This window comes from Canis lupus, chromosome 25 (assembly GCF_048164855.1).
Source record: "Canis lupus baileyi chromosome 25, mCanLup2.hap1, whole genome shotgun sequence".
Lineage (NCBI taxonomy): Eukaryota > Metazoa > Chordata > Mammalia > Carnivora > Canidae > Canis > Canis lupus.
In genome coordinates, this window is record NC_132862.1 from 17429974 (window position 1) to 17450919 (window position 20946).

Below are 20946 nucleotides of genomic sequence, written 5' to 3' on the forward strand. Positions count from 1 at the left end.
ATTACCAAGAGAGAACCCTTGTATAAATTGTGGACTTTGGGTGATGATGCATGGATCTTCCATTTATTTAGGATTACCTTTTACTCAGAGACACACGCAAATTTTTTTTCCTGGCATCTACAGTATTTGTTGGAAATGCTGCTTATATCTTTTATATTAGTAACTATAGGACATTTCTTCCAACTACAAATCAGTACTTAATGGTAGATTCATGTTACTGAAGGGTTTGGATTTTATGCTTAAAATTATTTTCTTTAAAAAAGAAAAGGACCTTTATGGTAGTTCCTGTTTTTATAAGATAACTTCATTCATTATTGCCATTTTCCTTAAGTAGTTTACCTAAGGTCACATATAGTTTAGTTTATATTTTGTAAACTAAGTATTTATATTCAATATTTATGCTCTAGAAACAGAACAGCTAAGATTTTCTATGTTATGAGGATATTGAACCCTCTTTGCCTTTTTAAGATTTTATTTATTTATTCATGAGAAACACATACACAGAGAGAGAGAGGCAGAGACACAGGCAGAGGGAGAAGCAGGCTCCATGCAGGGAGCCTGACGTGAGACTTGATCCCAGGTCTCCAGGATCACACACCGGGATGAAGGTGGCACTAAAACTGCTGAGCCACCGGGGCTGCCCTAGAATGACTTTTAATCAGGAAGTCAAATCTGGCTAAGTACCAGATAGTACTCTGAGTGCTACAGTAAAATAGTGAATATGAATCCCTTTTAGTGTTAACCCTTCTTCAGGGATGAGTAAGGAGATAGCAGTACTTAGCAACTACATGAATTGTGGCATCAGTAATAGAGGAAAAGCATTGCGGGAGATGATGAGTTCAGTTTTGCAAGCATTGAACAAAGCTGCTGGTTACTGAAACAGCTGAGTACAGGTTCTTGGTGGGTAGTAGGAATTGTGATTTGAAATTCAGGGCTTGAGATCATCTTGAGGGTTTTCTTCTATGTCTGATGGAGACAGAAAGGAAGGCTTTGTTTTTCCTATAAGGAAGAGAAAAATTCTACTCTTCCCTCCTGTTTTTATCCATGGTTGTTTTGTTTTTTGCTAATTTTTAAAATTTGAGAAAGTGGTTAAAATGGTTTTTTTTCACCCTACCGTAGGTGACTTGACTTTTTTCTTAACTTTTTAAAGTATGCTAGACAGTAGCTTTGGGATCTAGGAAGTTCCTCAACAGGTCAAATTGTCTTCTTCCTAAGATATGTGGACCATGATTTCATAGGTTTGTGCTATCCCCCAATACCATTTTAAGAACTGGAATCCCTGCAGCAGTTCATTTTAAAGCCTGAATGCTCTAGCATTTTAGGGGAGGGCCTTGAGGACCTTTGGATAAAAGTGCATCTTGATGAAGAGACTTAGAGGCCACTTTCACTTAGCAACAATTACATCAATGGAGCCATTCTAGCTGCAAAAAACTTCAGGTAATTGTTGGAATAATAATACTTCTGTTCGATTCTTATAGGAAGATTTTCTTTCTCCGTGAATCTTAGTAACATTTTTTGGCCTGTTTTGCTCATATAACCATTTCATAGACCTTGAATCAGGGGGGCATTAGTAAAACAGATGAACCCTTTTTCCTAGCTTGTAATTTATATCTTTTTTTTTCTTTCTTTTTTAAAATTTTACTTATTTATTCACAAGAGAGACACAGAGAGAGGCAGAGACATAGAGGGAGAAGCAGGCTCCCTGCAGAGAGCCTGATGCGGAACTCAATCTCAGGACCCCAGGATCATGACCTGAGCCAAAGGCAGACACAACCACAGAGCCACCCAAGCAACCCTGTATCTTTTCTTTAAAGAACTAGTTGATTTCTTTTGCAGGTGTTTTGTTGTGTTTTGTTGAAGAGGATAAGAGGAAGAAAGTGGTATTCTTGTATATGTTCCTTGGTATTGCTGTGCAAACTAAATGGAGTTACTTGTTTCTGACTCCTTATAGTTTTTTTTTTTTTTATGAGAGTTTTGGCAGGAAAAAGTAATGAATGGAAATGAAGGGAAAAGCCTGTGTTAGCTCTGAGCAAATAACTGCTTCCTTGAGTCATACATCAGAATTGTTTCAGGTTGAATCATCTTAGAACTGTAGCCCTATCGTGTTACTTGTCAGCTATAAATATTTTAATGCTGGATGCCTTTCTTTTGTTCCTGAAGGCAAAGGGTGGCTCCCTTGGTATCCTTTTAGCAGAAAATAAGTTCTTTAGCAATAGGAAGGATTTGTTTATACTGTATAACATACAGCATCAAATAATAATATTAATACGCTTTCCCAGAAATATATTGCATAAAAGATCTTCACACAAGATAGGTCTCTACTAATACTAGTGTGTTGTTATTATGTAATCTGTATTTTATATATGAGGAAACCTTTGCTCAAATAAATTATGATTTGTCCTAAACTATTAGAACCCAAGATAGTCAGCTAGAAGTAGAACCTTGTTTTCTTGGCTATACTTATTACTTGAAAGTCACTATTATATTCTTCAGAATAATAAAATCATTTACTAAGCACTGGTAAACACATGGTACTTATTTGATTAACCTAAAAATTATGGACCCTTTCCTCTTAGGGAGTTTTTTCATATGTTAGCATACTTCAATGACTTTAAAACATTTTTTTTCCTTATCTCACATTTTATCAGAAAAGGGATAGTATGAAAAACATGGCTTAGAAGCAGAGTGCTTTGTTTATTCCTCATTATCAGAGGACTATAGATCTTGAATTAATTGCTAAGTTTATTTTTGCAAGTAAATAATCTGCTACTGTATTCTGTTCTTGGCAATATAATGCACAGTGCCTAATAAGAATTTGGTCTCTGTCCAGGTTCCTAGCACACAACTTCTAGAACCTGGTAATTTCCTAAGTAATAGGAGTGGGATCCTAATGAAGTAATGGTGGGCCCCTAGATAGCCTCAGGATAGGGGCTGGTTATCAGAGGACTTGAGTCAACTGGGCTTCTGGGGAAGGGAGGAAGTTAAGGATTTGAGTCATCACATGGCCAATGATCATATCAGTCCTGTGTATGTAGTGAAGCCCATTAAGAAGCCTAGGTACTGCAGGCACCTGGGTGGCCTAGTCAGTTAAACAACTGACTTGGTTTAGGCTCAGGTCATGATCTCGAGTTCATGAGATTGAGGCCTGAGTCGGGCTCTGTGCTGACTGCTTGGGACTCTCTTTCTCCTCCTCTCCCCCTGCCCCGCCCCCCAAATAAATAAAATAAATCTTTAAAAAAAAAAAAAAAAACTCTAAATACCAAAGGTTAGTGGAGCTTTTTGTTGATAAACACATTGTGTGTGTAGTGGTGGCAAGTCATATACCCCGATTCCACAGGAGAGAGCATGAAAGCACAGCATTCCCTCCCAGACCTCACTCTGTGTATGTCTCCATTTGTGTGATCCTTCTGATTTGCATCTTTTGTAATAAAACTGCAATCACAAGTAATAGTGCTTTCCTGAGTTTCATGAGTTGGTCTAGTGAATTATCAAACCTGATAGTCATGGGAACTTCCAAATGTATAGCCAACGTGTGAGAAGGGCAGGTGGGCTAGGGATCTCTGAAGTCAGGGCAGTCTTTTAGGGGTCCATGCCCTTTAACAGGTGACCTCTCCGCCAACACCAGGTGATTAGTGACAGAATTAAATTGAGGTACTTCCATTTGGGATTGAAACAGAATACATGTGTTGTGTATTCTAGATTTCCAGTGAATAAACTTCAGTAATTGAAGTGTATTTAGTGTTAGCTAAGTACAGTGTGGCTCTTTAATTTTGATGTGATCAAGGGATCCCGGGGTGGCGCAGCGGTTTGGCGCCTGCCTTTGGCCCAGGGCGCGATCCTGGAGACCCGGGATTGAATCCCATGTCGGGCTCCCTGCATGGAGCCTGCTTCTCCCTCTGCCTGTGTCTCTGCTTCTCTCTCTCTCTCTCTCTCTCTCTCTCTCTCTCTGTGACTATCATGAATAAATAAAATCTTTAAAAAAATTTTTTTTTGATGTGATCAAGAATGAAATGTGTTGTGAATTTCTTAGAAATTTAAAATTTACTAGATTGATATTGATGTGCTTTTATTAATATCTTAAACTTTTAAGATTACCATGGTTAGTGGTTTTTTATTGATGATTATTCCTCAGTAAGGTCTATAAATTTTCAGAGATCCTTCAGCTTTTGCTTGATTGGCTTTATGATCAGCCACTTAGACCTGCAAGATTGCTGACTGGATTTAGAAGTTGTATTTTTAGAAAGTTTAACAAGTCCATCATGGGTTAAAACCTGTAGTCTTGATTAGTAGCTTAGTAGTGGATGTGTGGCTTCTTCTATTGAAGAGTAGAGAGCATTCATAAAAAAAATTGGCAAACTCTGTCCCATATTTAAAGAGCTGCATTTATTTTGTACAATAAAAAGCAGTCTAGAGAGTTATCAAGAAATAGAAGGCATAATATAGTCAGGAACTGGTAACATAGTAAGAAGGTCAGTGCTAACACGAATAAAAAGCCAGGGTAATCCAGAAACACATAAATAGCTAACTGCTCTAACAATAACCCAAACTATCAGTGGCTTGAGACAATAAAAGTTTATTTCTCATTTAATGTTTAATCTAATGTAGGCCAGGGTGGGAGGGACTCTATTTTGCAGAGACATTAAGTGACCCAAGTTTTCTTCCATTGAGTGACCTTCCTATCTCTTTACGGTCCTATTTCTATTTGCATTTAGCTGATAGATGGCAGAGGACGGACAGGTATGTGCCTCAGCCTGGAGGTGACACATGTCACTTCTGGTTATTTTTCGTTGGCAAGAACTAGTGATTTGACCCTCACCCAGATGCAAAGATATTGGGAAGGAGAGAACATGGTTGTTAGCACCTGTAGTCTGTCACAGATCCAGGATCAGTGGTAGTTGTACTCTGGTGCTAAGGTAACTGGCGTGCCTTATCCAAGTGAGAATAGTGTGGGACCATTTCTACGAGTACAAGGTGGGGAAAAATGTAATGGAGTGAATGCAATTTTTAGGAGTTCCGTGTCATGTTATACAGCCTTACAAGGATAAAGTAGATAAACTTGCTGGGGATAGGAAGAATGGTTACCTGGGGGAGTATAACCTGTTTTAGCCATGATGGCATATGGAATGGGCAAAGTCAGCTCTCTGGGAAGACAAGATAGGAGAATGAGAGATCCTCACAGGGACTGTACTGTACTAATCCTATCCAGAGCATCAGTCACTGTGCCAGGCACAGTGTAGACACCTTTTATCTTTAAAAAACAAAACAAAACAAAAGCCTTTCCCTTCCATATATTCTCCAATATTATACATTTCTCATCTTTCCAGCAAAACTCTGCAGAAGAGTTACTTATACTCTTTGCCTCTACTTCCTCTCTTTGCATTCTTTCTTGGAACACCCCAACCTTTCACATCCACCTCTCCACAGACTTCTCTTCAGGGTCACCAGTGACTTCCACGTTGTTAACTCTTTCTTTGTTAAAACATTTTCTTTACTTGGCTTTCATGATGCCCATGCTTCTGGCCTTTCTCTTTCCTTACTGGTTGCATTTTTCATTTACCTGTTTGCCTATTCCTCTTTCTCTTAATGTTTATTCTTGAGCCTCCCAAGAACCTGACCCCAGCCTTTCTCTCTTCACCTACATTCATTTCCTTGGTGATCTTATCCAGCCCTGTAATGTTAAATACCATCTGTTTGATGCTGAATTTTCTAACTTCTCCCTGAATTTTAAACTCACATTTCTAAATGCTTGATGAAAAACTTCATTTGGATATCTAATAGGCATCACAGACTTAACATATCTAAAACTGAATTCTTTATTCCAGCCTCCCAGCCCTCTGGTAAAAACCCTCTCCTTCTACATTGTTCCTCATCTTAGTAAAGAACTACCATATTCATCTAGGTGCTCAGACTAGAAACCGTGGGTATCGTGATATCCTTCTTGACTACGCCTTTTTCTCACATCTAATTTGTTAGCAAATCATATCTTTTATGTCTTCAAAATATATTTAGGATCTTACTGCTTCTCCTTACCCTGATGCTATTTCCCTGATCCATCATCTTCTGCCTAGATTATTGTATCATCTTCTGCCTAGATTATTGCAGAAGCCTCCTAAGTTCTTTCCATTTCCACTCTTATCCTCTACATTCTGTTCTTACAGCTGTCAGGGTGAGCTTATTCAAGCCAAGTCACTTCTGTCTTTAAAATATTATGCTGAGTGAAGTAAGTCAATCAGAGAATGACAAACATTATATGGTCTCATTCATTTGGGGAATATAAAAAATAGTGAAAGGGATTATAGGAGAAAGGAGAGAAAATGAGTGGGAAATATCAGTGAGGGAGACAGAACATGAGAGACTCCTAACTCTGGGAAACGAACAAGAGGTGGTGGAAGGGGAGGTGGGCGGGGGGTTGGGGTGACTGGGTGACAGGCACTGAGGGGGGCACTTGACGGGATGAGCACTGGGTGTTACGCTATATGTTGGCAAATCGAACTCCAATAAAAAAACATACAAAAAATAAAAATAAAACTTTTTTTTTCCCCTAAAAAATAAAATTAAAAAATAAAATACTCCAGTCGGGATCCCTGGGTGGCTCAGCGGTTGAGCTTCTGCCTTCAGCCCAGGGCATGATCCTGGGATCCGGAATCAAGTCCCACATCAGGCTCCCTGCATGGGACCTGCTTCTCCCTCTGCCTGTGTCTCTGCCTCTCTCTCTGTGTGTCTCTCATGAATAAATATCTTTTAAAAAAATTAAAAACTCCAGTTACTCCCCATAAATAAAGAGCTTACCATGGCCTCAGAGGCCCTGTCTTATCGGGCCCTGGTTACCTCTCTGACTTTGTCTACCATCTCACTTAAATACATTGCACTGACCTCCTTGCTGCATCTCAGCCGTGACAAGCTCATGGATACCTTAGGGATTCCGCACTTGCTGTTTCCTCTGCCTGAAATACTCTTTCCTGAGATGACCTCCTACATAGAATTGAGAGCACACTTGGAGCTAGGCTGTGTAAGTTTGAATTTTAGAGTTGTCTGACCTTGGCCAAGTTATTTAACCTTTTTTTGCTTCAGTTCCAACATCTATAAAATTATAAAATAGGAGCTACTTTATAGAGTAATTATGATGAAATGATTTAATATACGTAGAACACTTAGAATAACACCTGCTCTATAGTAAGCACTGTGTGTTAACTATGATAATTATTATTACTTCACTAGGTCTCACCTTAAATGTCACCTGCTCAGAGATTATTTAAATCGTGGTAGAATCATTAGAATGGATAATGAATATGCAGCCTTCTAGGGGATCTATTTCGAAGAGGACAGCTCACTGTGATGTAGAAACAACCCATGTGTAGGAAATGTCTTTTTGTGAATGTCACAGGAGTACCCCTTCGTTGTTTTTTTTTTTTTTTAACCAACACGTGGGATCCCCTTGCCCCTGCTTTCCTTTCCCTAGTCAGTCTCTCTTGTAGGATCTACTGCTGTCCAGTATTCCCTCTACAACTCCAGATCATGTCAATTCAGGCAGGGATCTTTGGAGACAGACAGTTGGGGACCTGTAGTGATAGACATAAGAGAGAGAATTACCTCACCACTACATCCTCCCTTCCTTTTTGCCTCAGTATGGATTTCATAGGCAGCATCCATAACTCTCCATTTTCTCCTCTCACCTTTACCAAAATATTGGGAAAAATTTATTGACTTTAAATATTGTATCTACTATTACCTGTGTGGGTGCATGCTTGTGTGTGTGTGTGTTTAAACTTTCCCTTTAGAGTGAAAAGGAACAAAAGGAAAAGGGCAAAAGAAATTACCTTTTAACTTCCTATTTGTTCTCATTGTTCTTATCAGCAAGCTTTCTTTAAAACATCTAGACTTCTGTGGTATCCTTTGGGGACAAGAGGATAGGGAAGTATTGTGAGGCTTGCCCTTGTTTTGTGGAGAAAATACTCAGTCATCTGAGATGACAGGCTACAATGGAAATGGATAATGAGGGAGGGAACTTACTGAGGCCCTGGAAGCAGGTAGGTTTAGAGAAAGAGGGTAATGGGACCACTCAGGCTGAGAAGGCTCCAAGGTTGACGCATATCACAAACCCTTCTCCACTTGCAACCCTATATACAAGTGGTAGAAATTCTTACCCAGTGGCTTGGAACTGGGAGTACCTACTCTCAGTGCACTGAGAGGAAGTATGGAGCCACTGAAAATCCAGATCTAATGCTCCCAGCCACAGTGAGAAGAGATGTGTTCTTGGTATTCTAACATCATCTACAAACATAGTAGCAGGCTCTTTATATTATGACATATTTGAGATGCTTTATGGAAGTTAAATTTTTGGAGCTCAGTCCTTCTAGAACTACACATTTACACTCTAGTATATTTATTTGTCACATTTCGATTTTATTTTATTTTTTATTTTATTTTACAGTGAGGGAGAGAGTGAGCATGAACTAGGCAGGGAGGAGCAAAGGGAAGGGGAGGCAGACTCCCCACTAAGCAGGGAGCCCAATGCGGGGCTTGACCCTAGGACCCTGAGACCATGACCTGAGTCGAAGACAGATGCTTAAGTGACTGAGCCACCTAGGGACCTCTTTTTTTAGTTATACATTATCTTTTTACATATATGTACTATAAAGTAAGCTTTCAAGTCCAAATTTGATATAACAGTGATTCACATTATAGCTTTGTATGAAGCAGATGCACTTATTTCATTGGAAATTTTCTAAAATATTTAGACCATGGTTTATTGGATTTTAGTAATCTGGAGGCGAGGATAAAATAATTGAATATCTAAATCTACTAAAAAGATTTTTGCTTATATATAATTCTCTAAGTTGACCTAGAATAACTTTCATATTTTTCCTTTTTTTTCCCCTTTGGTAAAACCAGAAACAGGAGCTATATGAAGTAATTGAACTATTGGTAAATATTCCTAGTGATATTCTCAGCACCCAAGAGTTTCTGTCTTAATTAGGACAGAATAGCCTTTAGATGAGATAGGCCAGAATTGTGAGACCAGTTAATGGATTAGTCTCCCTACTTTGCATCTCATTTTTGTGAGAGTAATATTTTCAGTTGTAAAGTCCAAGTGGGGAGATTTTTGTGTCATGGCCTAATACTTCCCTATTCTGCTACATCTGTACTCATTAATGAGTAGTAGTTCTTGTAAACCAGAAAGGAAAAACAAAAACAAAACCCTATCGTATGTATTTAATAAGTGAGGCCTGCTTCTTGAATTCTTCCTTGCTAGTCCCAATCATAACAATTGTTTGCCTCCCAGAAGTGTGCAGTATCCTGGAGGGGAGTATACTGACTTGTGTGCCCACTGGGGCACCCTCAGCCAGTGACCTTGTACACTGCCTGGGTGTATGTGTGGGGGCTATTCAGAGGTCTGTTTTGGGCCATCTTTCCCTGATGATAAATGTCAACATGCCATCTGGCTGTCTGGAAAGATCCAGATAACCTCCTTGGTGATTTCAGGGTGTCTTTGGCCTTTTGTAATGGATCAGTTCCTTTATTCCTTCAGTTCATGAGTTCCAAAGGCTTCCTTCCCTAGTTCTTTGTTTTTGTTATTGTCTTGTGAAGGGAGAGTGCACAGAGTTTCTGCAAACCTTGATTGGGATATTTCTGTATCCACTCTCACAATATATGTGGGCAAATACCCTCCCAGAGTAGAAGTGTAGCCTTTGTCCTAAGACCATTCAGACCTTTGAGGTATAGATAGAAAGATTCCCTGGCAATTAGGACCCTACATTATCATTATTTAGCTCTTTAAAGGGAGGACTGGATATCTAAAATTTGTAGACATCTGGATAACCTATTCAGAAGTTTTTACACTCTTCAAAGCTGCCAAGTTACAGAGGTCTAATGTGAGTTTCTTAACTGCCTATGTCCTTACTGTAGTAATTTTCCTCCAAGAGTTGACACTTCTGGTTAATAGCACATAAAGGGATGATTGATTAAATGGAACCTCAGTACAGAGCATACTTCAATTCATGTTTGCATAGAGTGATTTCCAAAAGGTAGGTTACTTATAAGATTGCATACTGTATGATTTTGTCCTTACATAATGGAATGCTTTTTTAAAACAGACTTGATTTTTAGAGCAGTTTCAGGTTTTAGAAAAATTGAGATGATAATACAGAGTTCCCATATAGCCCATATCACCCCAATCACACACATTTTTCCCTATCATTAACATCTTACAGTAGTATATTTGTTACAACTAACAAGTCAATTGATATATGATTATTAACTAAAGTCGTATGTACTCTATTCAGATTTCTTTAGTGTTTACTTAAAGTCCTTTTTTCTCTTGGGGGATCTCATCCTATATAACACATTATATTCAGTTATCTTGTCTCCTTGCACTCCTCGTGGGTGTGACTGCTTCTCTGACTTTGCATTTTGATGTCCTTGGTAGTTTGGCGCAAGTAATCATCAGGTATATTGTGGATTGCTTCTCTTGGGATTTATCTGATGTTTTTCTCCTGATTAGACTAGAGCTGTGAAATCCTTTGGTAAGACTGTTTAGCTTTGTAAGAAATGGCCATGCTGTCTTCCAAAGTGGCTGTATCATTTTGCATTTCCACCGAGCAATGAATGAGAGTTACTGTCACTTCATGTGTTTGTCAGGATTTGGTATAGTCATTTTTTTTGGACTTCAGCCATTCTGATAGGTTGTGCAGAAGTTGAGATGTAATTTTTAAGGTTGGTCATTTAGTCTTGCTATCATATTTTATCTGACTTTGGAAGCCTTGGCTTTCTCCTGATATTTCTCTTCAAATCAGCATTGAGAAGAATATATGTGCTTTTTTCCCATGTGAATAATTGTTAACAGATGTTTAGTATTTCGCATAATACATTAAGATAAAATTACCTATTTGTGCTTTCTTATTAAAAGTAGCTTATAAGCTACATACTATTAGTGTTAAGCTACATTCCATTGATGTTAATGTCTCATGTTTAATTGCTTTTGTTTAATTTGTTATTCTCATTTTCCATTCTTCAGAGTCATTTTGCTTTTGTGTTTGTGTTTCTTTGTTTATAAAGTTTTTTGTTTCTGTTACATTATGTAGTTTTGTACCAATGGCTAGAAGCAGATCGTCATGGCAAGAGCCAAGATGCTGCAAATACGACTTCAGGTAAAAATAAAATAAAAGTAAAAATAAAAATTGAGGTGTTAGAAATCCTTATTTTAATTCACCCCAAGCCCATAATAATTGATTTTTTGTTTTCATTATTGCTTGGGTAAAAAATAGGTATTATTTTGTATTTTTGTTCTCTCATCTGCATCTTAATTTTTATAAAGACCTCATTTGCTTCATGCCTTGAAAAAATTATTCACTAGTCTTAAGCTCTCTTGGCAGATATATACTATTTTCTGAGGAGGAAAGGCTGAATGAATTGCAGCTTAAATTTAGTAGCAAGTTACTTAACAGTATTACTTGGAATTAAGTTTATATGTGTTTGTAGTGGGGGATATTAATATTTGCACAAATTTACAATCCTTGATCATTTCAGGATAGTGTTAAAAAAAGGTAGATTTTAAGTTAAGTAAAGGATGTTTGTGTATAATTTCAATTGCCTGGGAACCCAAATTCTTAGACTGATTCATTTCTCCTGCTAAGTCTTAGAAGTAAATTCTAAGTTAGAAATTCATTTTTAATATGGGTTCAAAATGAAAAGACTAGATTGTTCACCCATCTCCCATCTTCAGAAGGCTTCTTAAAGATTCTCTTCTTTGCCTATTAATAGTAATGATAACTACATCCACTCATGTCTAAATCCTTAACAGTGTTATCAGAATTTCTACATAGTTGGTTCTTCCCTTAATTTACTTCAAAATGATATTTGCCAAGACAGCTATTTATATACAGCAACGATCTTTCCTATTGCCCCCTTTTTCCTGGCCGTCTAGTAAGTGGTGGTGGTGGCAATGGTGGTGGTAGTTCTATATTTTCTTTTCTTAGATTTGTGTTTCTTTTTAGTGAGTGTTTCCATTTTTTTTGCTTTTGTGAAATTTTTTCTCTCTGAAAAAGGTGATTTTCCTTCTCTCTCTTCTGGTGATTCCATTGTGCTTCAAGAGGGTGTGGTGTTCCTTAGTTAATAGAACAATTATATTGAAAATGGCACTCTCATGACTTTTCTGAGTTATCCTCTGCCCATTAATAACTTGATATATGAGTGAAGATAATGTTAGTATTTTACCAGACTCAGGCAGGAATTCATTAAAAGGTAAGTGTTGCAAGGAGTTATATCTTACATTATGTGCCGCTTATTCTGTTCACAAAGTGTTTCACATTTTATTGACACTTATGATAAAAATAAACATTTCTGTGGGTGGGTGAAGGAGAGGAATTCTTGGTTGCTGTATATTATCTGAGGATATCCTGTTCCTGAGTCGATAGCAGAGTCAGAAGCATAGACCTTTAGGACCAAGAGAGAATTTTTGTTTTGTGTTTTCTGTGATTTAAAGTGAAGGGAAAGTAGTATTTTTTTTTCTTTTTTTAATGAAGAAGTAATCAAAAAATTATTAGTGTTTGCATGAAAATCTAGTATCAGCTTAAAGATGTCGTTTACCCTTCCTGAAATCAGACATTCTGAACCCTAACTCTTCTTCAGGCACACTAACTTGTGGACACTTCCACATTTTTCCATTGATTTTGTAAGCATGCTCTAGAGGCATGTTGCAAAAATTCATAAACTATCCTCAGGGATGCTTTTAACAGTTTTTCTTCTAGCTGTGAAAGCTATCTATCTCTTAGAAGATGGAAATGTGGAGTAGAAAGATAGAGATGAAGCATTTGCCTAGATAAGTAAGAAGAATCCAAAGGAAAATAATCATTGGTCAAGGGCTAAAATTACAAATAGTAGGTTAGTTGCTGCAGCAAATCTGTTTAAACTCTGTGCCTTTATTCAGAAAAGCTTCTGTGTATTTTATATCACAGTTTCCAACAAGATTTTAGAGTGTGACATTTCCCTCCTTTGTGATCTGTTAAGTTTTGCACTAAAAGGTGTTTTGGTATGCATCTTTTCATACTTTTACCAAAAATGAAAACTGAGTCTAAATGCCCAATTATGATTTATAAATTACTTTGATATCTTTACTCATACAAATACTGGTAAGTGGCATTTATCTTTTGATATGACAGTTTGTGTTTTACGCTTAATTAAAACTTAAGTGGAAAAAACACAGGAGTCAGAATGATATTCCAAGGTCTTCTAATTCTTCATTCTCAACTTTTTGACATTGAGAATTGAAGAGCCATCCATCCTAACTTTTTTTTTGTATATTTTTTTATTGGAGTTCGATTTGCCAACATATAGTATAACACCCAGTGCTCTTTATGGAACTAAGGCATTTGGGAGAAACCGGTCTCCCGGGAATTAATTTGGTCAAGGAGATAAAGAACTGAGGTGACAGCTATAATAGAAGTTTTTTTAAATATGTAATAATCAAAGTATAGCCTCCCTTAATTTTTTCCAGAATTTTGGCAGGTAATAAATTTGGCTTAGAATAGCTTGTTTCTTTTCATAGGTTTAGGGTGTTTAAAATGTTCTGTCTACTAAACTAGACAACTCAGTAATGATGTTTCTAATTCTGTTCATTCTGTTACTTGTAAAAGCCTGGGTACAGTCACATTTGTCAGATTTCTGTGGAAGCACAAGCAAGATTGCCTCCTTGAGCATGGCAGCATTGTATATCCATGTATAAAATCTCAGGATCAGAAGTATGATTCAGGATGCTCAATTTGGGATGTTTCTTTAATAAATTAGATGTTTCCAAGTAGATATTTTATCACTATATATTGAAACAACAATAATTAGGTTACAGCAAAGATCATTTTGGTAGATTTTGATTTTTAGTATTGTTATCTGGCCAGGATGCTGAAATTCAGATTCTGAAGTTTTAAATGCAGATCCTTTATTAACAGTTCCTTTCAGTTGTCCATTGAGGATTTTACAGTTCAGACTATTAGAGGTAGAAATTGAATCAGATTTCAACATTATTAGTCAATATATCTATAAAATAAAAAATAAAACTATGACATGTTTGAAAAAAAAATTTAGATATTAGCTAATTATTAATTATTTATTATAGGTGAAAATTTTGACCAGAGTCCTTTGAGAAGAACATTCAAATCTAAAGTGCTGGCACACTATCCTGAGAATATAGAATGGAACCCTTTTGATCAAGATGCAGTGAACATGGTATGTATGTTTTTTCCATCTTTAGCCTTTTTGTTTCGTTAAGATGACAATAGTAAAAAAAAAAAAATGACAATAGTAAGTATATTTTGAATGTTTACATTATTTTATTGAATGTTTTAAATAAACAGTTCTGTAAGGTGGATAATATTGTTCTCATTTTATAGACATGGAAAATGAAGCTCTGAGAAGTTACTTCCCTATAGTTTCCACAGCCAATAAGTGTATACAACAGACTTTCAAAGCCCATTTTTTTTTAAGTTTTTATTTAAATTCCGGTTAGTTAACATACAGTGTAGTATTAGTTTCAGGTGTATAGTATAGTGATTCAATACTGACATACATCATCTGGTGCTCATCACAGCAAGTGCCCTCCTTACTCCCCATCACCTATTTCCCCAATATCCCACCCATCTACCCTCTGGTAACCATCGGTTTGTTCTCTATAGTTAAGAGTCTTTTTTGTTGTTGTCTCTCTCTTTTTTCCCCCTATGCTCATTTATTTTGTTTCTTAAAGACCACATATGAGTGAAATCATATGATATTTATCTTTCTCTGACTGACTTTTTTCACTTAATAACATAATACTCTCTAGCTCCATCCATGTTGTTGCAAATGGCAAGATCTCATTCTTTTTAATGGCTGAATAATATTCCATTGTGTGATTACTACCTCTTCTTTATCCATTCATCAGTTGATGAACACTTGGGCTATTTCCATAATTTGGCTATTCTAGATAATGCTGCTGTGAACATTGGAATGCATGTATTCTTCAAAGCCCATTTTCTTTTCCTACTATTAAGCTGTGTTGTGGGTTTGTATTAATTATACATAGATGCTTTGATAAACAGTAATATTTGTTTGCCTGGAAAGGAGCCTGATAGAAGGAGCGTGATTACAGTTTTCATATTTCAAGGAATGTTGTATGATGGGCCTGTAATTTATCATATTCACAGAGTAAAGAGGAAAAGGAACTTCAATTCATCATTTAGACATTAGTAGAAATTTATTTATAACGACTCTGAATTAATGCAATGAGTTACCAGTGGTGATTATAAGTACCTTTAGAGGGTCTTAGAAATAGTCATAGTTTTCAGATTATTTAGGAAGGGTCCTAACTAAAAGCCTGGGTAATATTTTGGGATTCCATGAATGGAATTCTTTGATTATAAAAACCAGAGTGCCCTAAAGTGAGCAAATCAGATATCAGGCATCATAGGCACAGAAATAATTAACAGTGGACTGAGACATTGATAGCTGTAGAGTGTTTTGAGTATTTTAAAGGTAGAGCCAACAGATCCCATTATGCTATGATACTATAAGGGAAAGAAATTAATATACAGTAGATACCTGCTAAATAGTCATGTAAGTTACTTTTGCATACATGCTTACATGTGCCCATTGAGAGTTCTTATTCATATTTTATAGAGGTTACTAACCCATAGTTATGCAAAGAGTCTCAACGGTTAAATCCAGATCATTCTTACTCTGTAGCTGACTTTTTCCCTATCTACATGCTGCCTCCTCCAAAGAAAAATGATATAACTTAGTTTTGAGCTGCACCTTAAAATGATGTGGGTCACATTGGACCTTTTGTGATATTTCTGTATCACAGTAAATTCATTCCAGTCTCAGTTTGCTGCAAAGAGGGAGTAACATGGTACTTTTTCTAAGTACAAATGCCTAAGGCACTTGGCACTTTGACTTTGATTCTTCACAGAACACAGTATAGTTATTTCTCTAACCAGAGATGCCATTTTGCTGGAATACTGTGAGGCCTAGCCTCATCTTTGGTGAAGACAGCATCATAGATATTAAGTAGAACACAACTGTTTGTTATATTTATGATACTTGGAGGGAGCACAGGCAAGCTTCTAACTAAAATAGTCGACAGCAATGACAAAAAATAATTTATCAGCTGCTGTGCCAGCAAATTAATAGAAAAGTATTAAAGAAAAGAGTGTCTAAATGAAGCAATGGAAACCTAGATAAGAATGTAAATAGACTACAACACTTGACTTCTTAAATTAGTAAGATATTTCAAAGTATAAATTTATCTGTGAGAAATTAGAATGGTTCTTACTACAGTATGAATCCATAGTCATTTGGAACAAAATGCCACTTTTTCTTTCTGTTAGTCATTTGAATGCATTAATAATGAGATATCCATGATAACTTTAGCCTTGATCTGTAAAGCATTCATCTTTAAAGCAGTGATCAGCTTCCTTAATCTGCTTTTGATATTTTCTTTACCCTTGCCTCTGGGGTTATTTTATGTAAGCAACCAAAGTCTTCTATGAAAAATAAACACATAGGCTTGTGTTTTAATGGTTAAACACCACATAGCATTTGTTTATTGCTGCAAATCTAAAAGGATTTGCTGGCATTCCTTGAAAATCTCTGAAAAGCATCCCATTAAACTAGTCTGCATTTGGGTCATAGATGTACTGCCCTTAATTTCCTCTGATTTATTTAGTAAGTGCATTTGTATGAAGCTATAATTTATTCCCACCTAGAGGTATAAAGCTTTCTTCTTGCCTTTAGCAAAATCTCACTCCAATGAGTCATCACCTTCTGTAATATCAGTCATTTAACAAGCAACAGTAGTGCTTTGAAGAAGGATGATTAATTTCATACAGAAATTAAATACTCCAGAGCAGTGAACGTTTTTAAATTAAAAAAATTCCATGAGTGCCATGCAAATGAAATAGAAAATAAATGTAAGGGACAGGTGAAATTGTTTCTGAATTAATTGCTTTCTATGTCTCTCTTGGTTGCTGATTGAGAGATTTTCATGAAAAAAAGGCAAAAGGGAAGTATCAGAAAACAAAACAACACCAACAGTCATATACCTAGAACTAACATATTTCAACATTGACAAATTTACTTCAGATTTGTACTTTTTCTTTTAAATGAAGCAAAGCATTGCAAATGGAACTGAAGTTCCCCTGCCTCCCCCTACCCCTGTTTCAGATCTCTGCATATTGGCATCCATGACTATATAATGTTCTGGTCAGTAGAACTTACCCTTAAGAATGTAGAGAACCTAGGGATTGTTAAGAAGATATGATCAGTACCTTTTTAAGCAACTTATATGAAGTATGAAGATTCTGTTTTGTATAACTGTTCTAAATGAAACATCTGATATATATTTTAAGTAAAAGAGTCATAACTTATAAAGCTTTTTATAATCTATAAAGCTCTAAGTTTACAATTTCTAATTTACTTCGATCACAAAGAAAGGTAGGGTGGAATGATGAGCAAAGAGTAAAGGATAAAGGGTTGACTGAGAAAAATCTATTTCAGATGCCTATCTTATAAGATTCAAAGGATAAAGAACTATATATACTTTTTAGAGACTCAGCAAGTGCTTGAATTTGAGATGGAGAACCCTTAGTTAGATTAATAGGGTTGACATTAGAATGAAACTAAGCCCTCATTTTCATCCAGGTTTAAGTTCATGTCTCACAATAAAATTCTAGGAATGGGGCTTTAATCCAGCTGTTACTGGAGGAGCCACTTGTTTTCTTTTTTCTTTTTTTAAATTTTTATTTATTTATGATAGTCACACAGAGAGAAAGAGAGGCAGAGACACAGGCAGAGGGAGAAGCAGGCTCCATGCACCGGGAGCCCGACGTGGGATTCGATCCCGGGTCTCCAGGATCGCGCCCTGGGCCAAAGACAAGGCGCTAAACCACTGCGCCACCCAGGGATCCCAGCCACTTGTTTTCTTAACTTTGCAGCTGGAATATTTACTGGTGTCTCAAATTTAACATGTCCAAAACTGAATTTATGATCTTCCCACTAGCTTTGGTCAGTAATGGTACAACCATCCACCTGGTTGTCTTAGCTGAAAATCTGGCATTATCCTTGAAGGTTCCCACTTTCTTACCCTCTCCCATGTGCAATCAGATATCTATCTACTTCTCTCTGTTTCTACACACTCACCTTAATCCAAACCCCCAAACTTAAGTTCCTATCCTTTCTATTCTTTACACTAAAGCTTCTGCGTCTGCTTTTCTTGGGAAGGCTCTTCCGCTTCTCCTTCTCCTGGTGAATTCTTAGTGACCCTTCAGGTTTCATTTTAAACAATTTTTCAGAGAAGCCATCCCTGACCACCCTTCCACCATTCAGTCAGGTCCCTTCAGATTCTCTTAGGACCTTTTAGCACCTTGTATCCTTTTGTAGTACCTATCACAATTGTAATTAAATAATTGATTATGTAGCTAGTTATCAGCTCTGTGTCTCTTGTCATAATGTAAGCACCACGAAGATAGGCATACTCTCCCTTATTCATTGCTGTATCCCTAGTTTTACATACAGTAGAGGCTGAAATCATTGACTAAATGAAGGAATGTTTGCTTACTTATAATACTTCCCTTCCCTTACAGAGAAGTATTGTTACCTTCCCTGCAAAGTCATCTTAAGCAGGAGTATTTAGGTGCTCTCTCTTCTCTGTTTCTATAATGTCTTGAACATACTCTGCAACAGCACTGATCCTGTTATTTTATAACCATTGGTCTGTGTGCTTGCCTTTTTTACCAGACTGTGAACTCCCTGAAGAGATTATTTTCATATTTGTCTTTTGAATTACCAAGATCTAATGTAATACATGACATAAAATTAATATTTATTAAAGGAAAAAGGTGGGAGAGAGGGAATGAACATCAGAGAAAGGAAAGGCAAACAGACCAACTTTGAATAATTTATTTTTGTGTAATAAGAGAGGGCATAGAAGTCATAGAACTATAGAAAATGGAAAAAGAAATTGTTAAAATTCTAGCCAAACTGCCTGAAATAGCCCAGAGAGATAATAAGGACGTAGTCAGCTCAAACCAGGAGCGATACACAGCATTGTGAGCCCACTTTTGACTAAAGTAATCTGATTACCAATGGTAATCCGGTAAACATTGACAACCCTAAATGTTTAGTTGTTTTATTGTGGGAGTGTGGGTTGGAAAGGGAATACTGTTAGTAAGGAGCAGTATTAGGGAAAAAGAGATTGTTGAATGCCCTAGTGAACAAATCTTGATTTATGCCTCAGGTTTTCTGAAAACTGAACCTCATAATTCCTACAAGAATTCTCACTTTTTAAAAAAATGAAAAGGCAGTAGCATTTTCCAAGTCATGGTTCCCAAATTAGAAATATAATTCTTACTTTTTTTGATTCGTAGGAAGAGAATTTGAGAGTTCTTACATCTGTTCTCTGTAGTGTAGAAAGTCATTCTTTACTTTGAGCACAACTTTTGGCAAGCTTTTCCTGTAAATGTTTGAATGCATGCTCCAGAAAGCTACAAAACCTTAGGGGAATATTTGGCAGCTGTTCAAAAACAGTTAGAGCTGTAATTTTGTGGTTTATGATGTCAGGAAAGCCTATCAAACTAAGTCTTTATTTCGACTTTGGAGGTCACCTGTGTTTCTGTATTGTCTACTACATGTAAAAAGAGAACTATAGACTTAATCAAGAGAGGAACTAAATCTGATCCTGTGCCGCTAGCTGTTGTTTTGTTTTCTTATTCACTTGTTTGTTTATTCTTTCAACAAATACATACATGGCATGCACTATCCCAAATAAGTTTGAACATAACCTGGAAAAAGAGGGATTCAAATCTTCCTTCCCATAATCTTTACTGATAATAATAGATGTCACATGGGTTTTTATTCATAAAACAGCAGAGAATCTCCTCTTCTTATAAAGATGAAAGCAATTTTAATGTAAAGACATAACTATAAAAAGGCCTTGTCATGGCCTTTCCTTACACAGCTATTCCCAAGATTGGGAATAAACAAATTTTCGTCTAACAAATTCAGGTATTTGTGTTTTACCTAACTCTGTTTTATTCTGCCCAAATATACATAGTAATGTAATTCTTACCAACATTTATAAAAATAATTACATAAAGCTACCTTAGTTATTTCTAGGTCTCATATTCAGTGTTTTGAAATATAAAGATAAAGACATTTTCACTGACCTAATAATACTAAGCTTCATGATTTTGCTTTTAGTATTATTATCAATTACCATTTATGGCCCCAAATAGTATATTGTTCTGTGCATGGTACTCTTGTATGTTTACAGTTGTAAAAATATAGCACCATTCCTAGAGTCACTTGCAATCTAGAGAGCCAAACAAAATAGAGAAACTAGTAATGTGTCAGTATACAATGTACATGTGTATACAGCGGTATACTTCCCCATTCACTAAAGACTTTCTAGAGGAAAAGTGACATTTTAATGGCATTTATAGGATAAAAGCAGTATTTTTTATGGAATGATAAAGGAAAGTTCTTTAAGATAGTATTTATGTAGAGACTTAAAGAAAGTTAAGGGAGTGTTTCCATTAGCTACTGCTGTATAACAGACCACCCCCGTATACTACTTAAGTGACTTAAAACATGGATTGTGGGTTTTTCATAATCTGGCCATTTTTTTTTTGTTTGTTTTTGTTTTTGGTTTTTTTTTTCATATAGGGCTAGATAGTAAATAGTTGAAGCATTATAGGCCGTTTAGTTTCTGTCAGTTATTCATTTCTGCTGTTGTAGTGCAAAAGTAGACATAGACAATGCTTAAATGGATGAGTGCTATTGTGTTCTAATAAAATTTCAATTACAAAAACAAGTGGCAGATTGGATTTGACCTAAGGACTATGGTTTGTTGACTCTTGATTTAAAACAACAAAACTGTTACTTTGCTTACAAATCTGCAATTTGGGTATGGTTTATTAGCAAGGT

General features: G+C 36.3%; 1 protein-coding gene across 7 annotated transcripts in view; it reads left to right on the top strand.

Annotated features, from left to right (window-relative positions):
* Positions 1–20946, top strand: part of DENND5B (DENN domain containing 5B) — a 199930-nt gene that overhangs the window by 72981 nt on the left and 106003 nt on the right. For 5 of the 7 annotated variants that reach the window (XM_072798447.1, XM_072798441.1, XM_072798443.1 and 2 more), the window contains exons 2-3: positions 11082–11147; positions 14108–14217. In XM_072798447.1, the coding sequence (XP_072654548.1) occupies positions 11082–11147; positions 14108–14217 (176 nt within the window). The remainder of the gene's footprint in view (positions 1–11081; positions 11148–14107; positions 14218–20946) is intronic. The other 2 variants (XM_072798442.1, XM_072798446.1) reach the window with 1 other exon arrangement.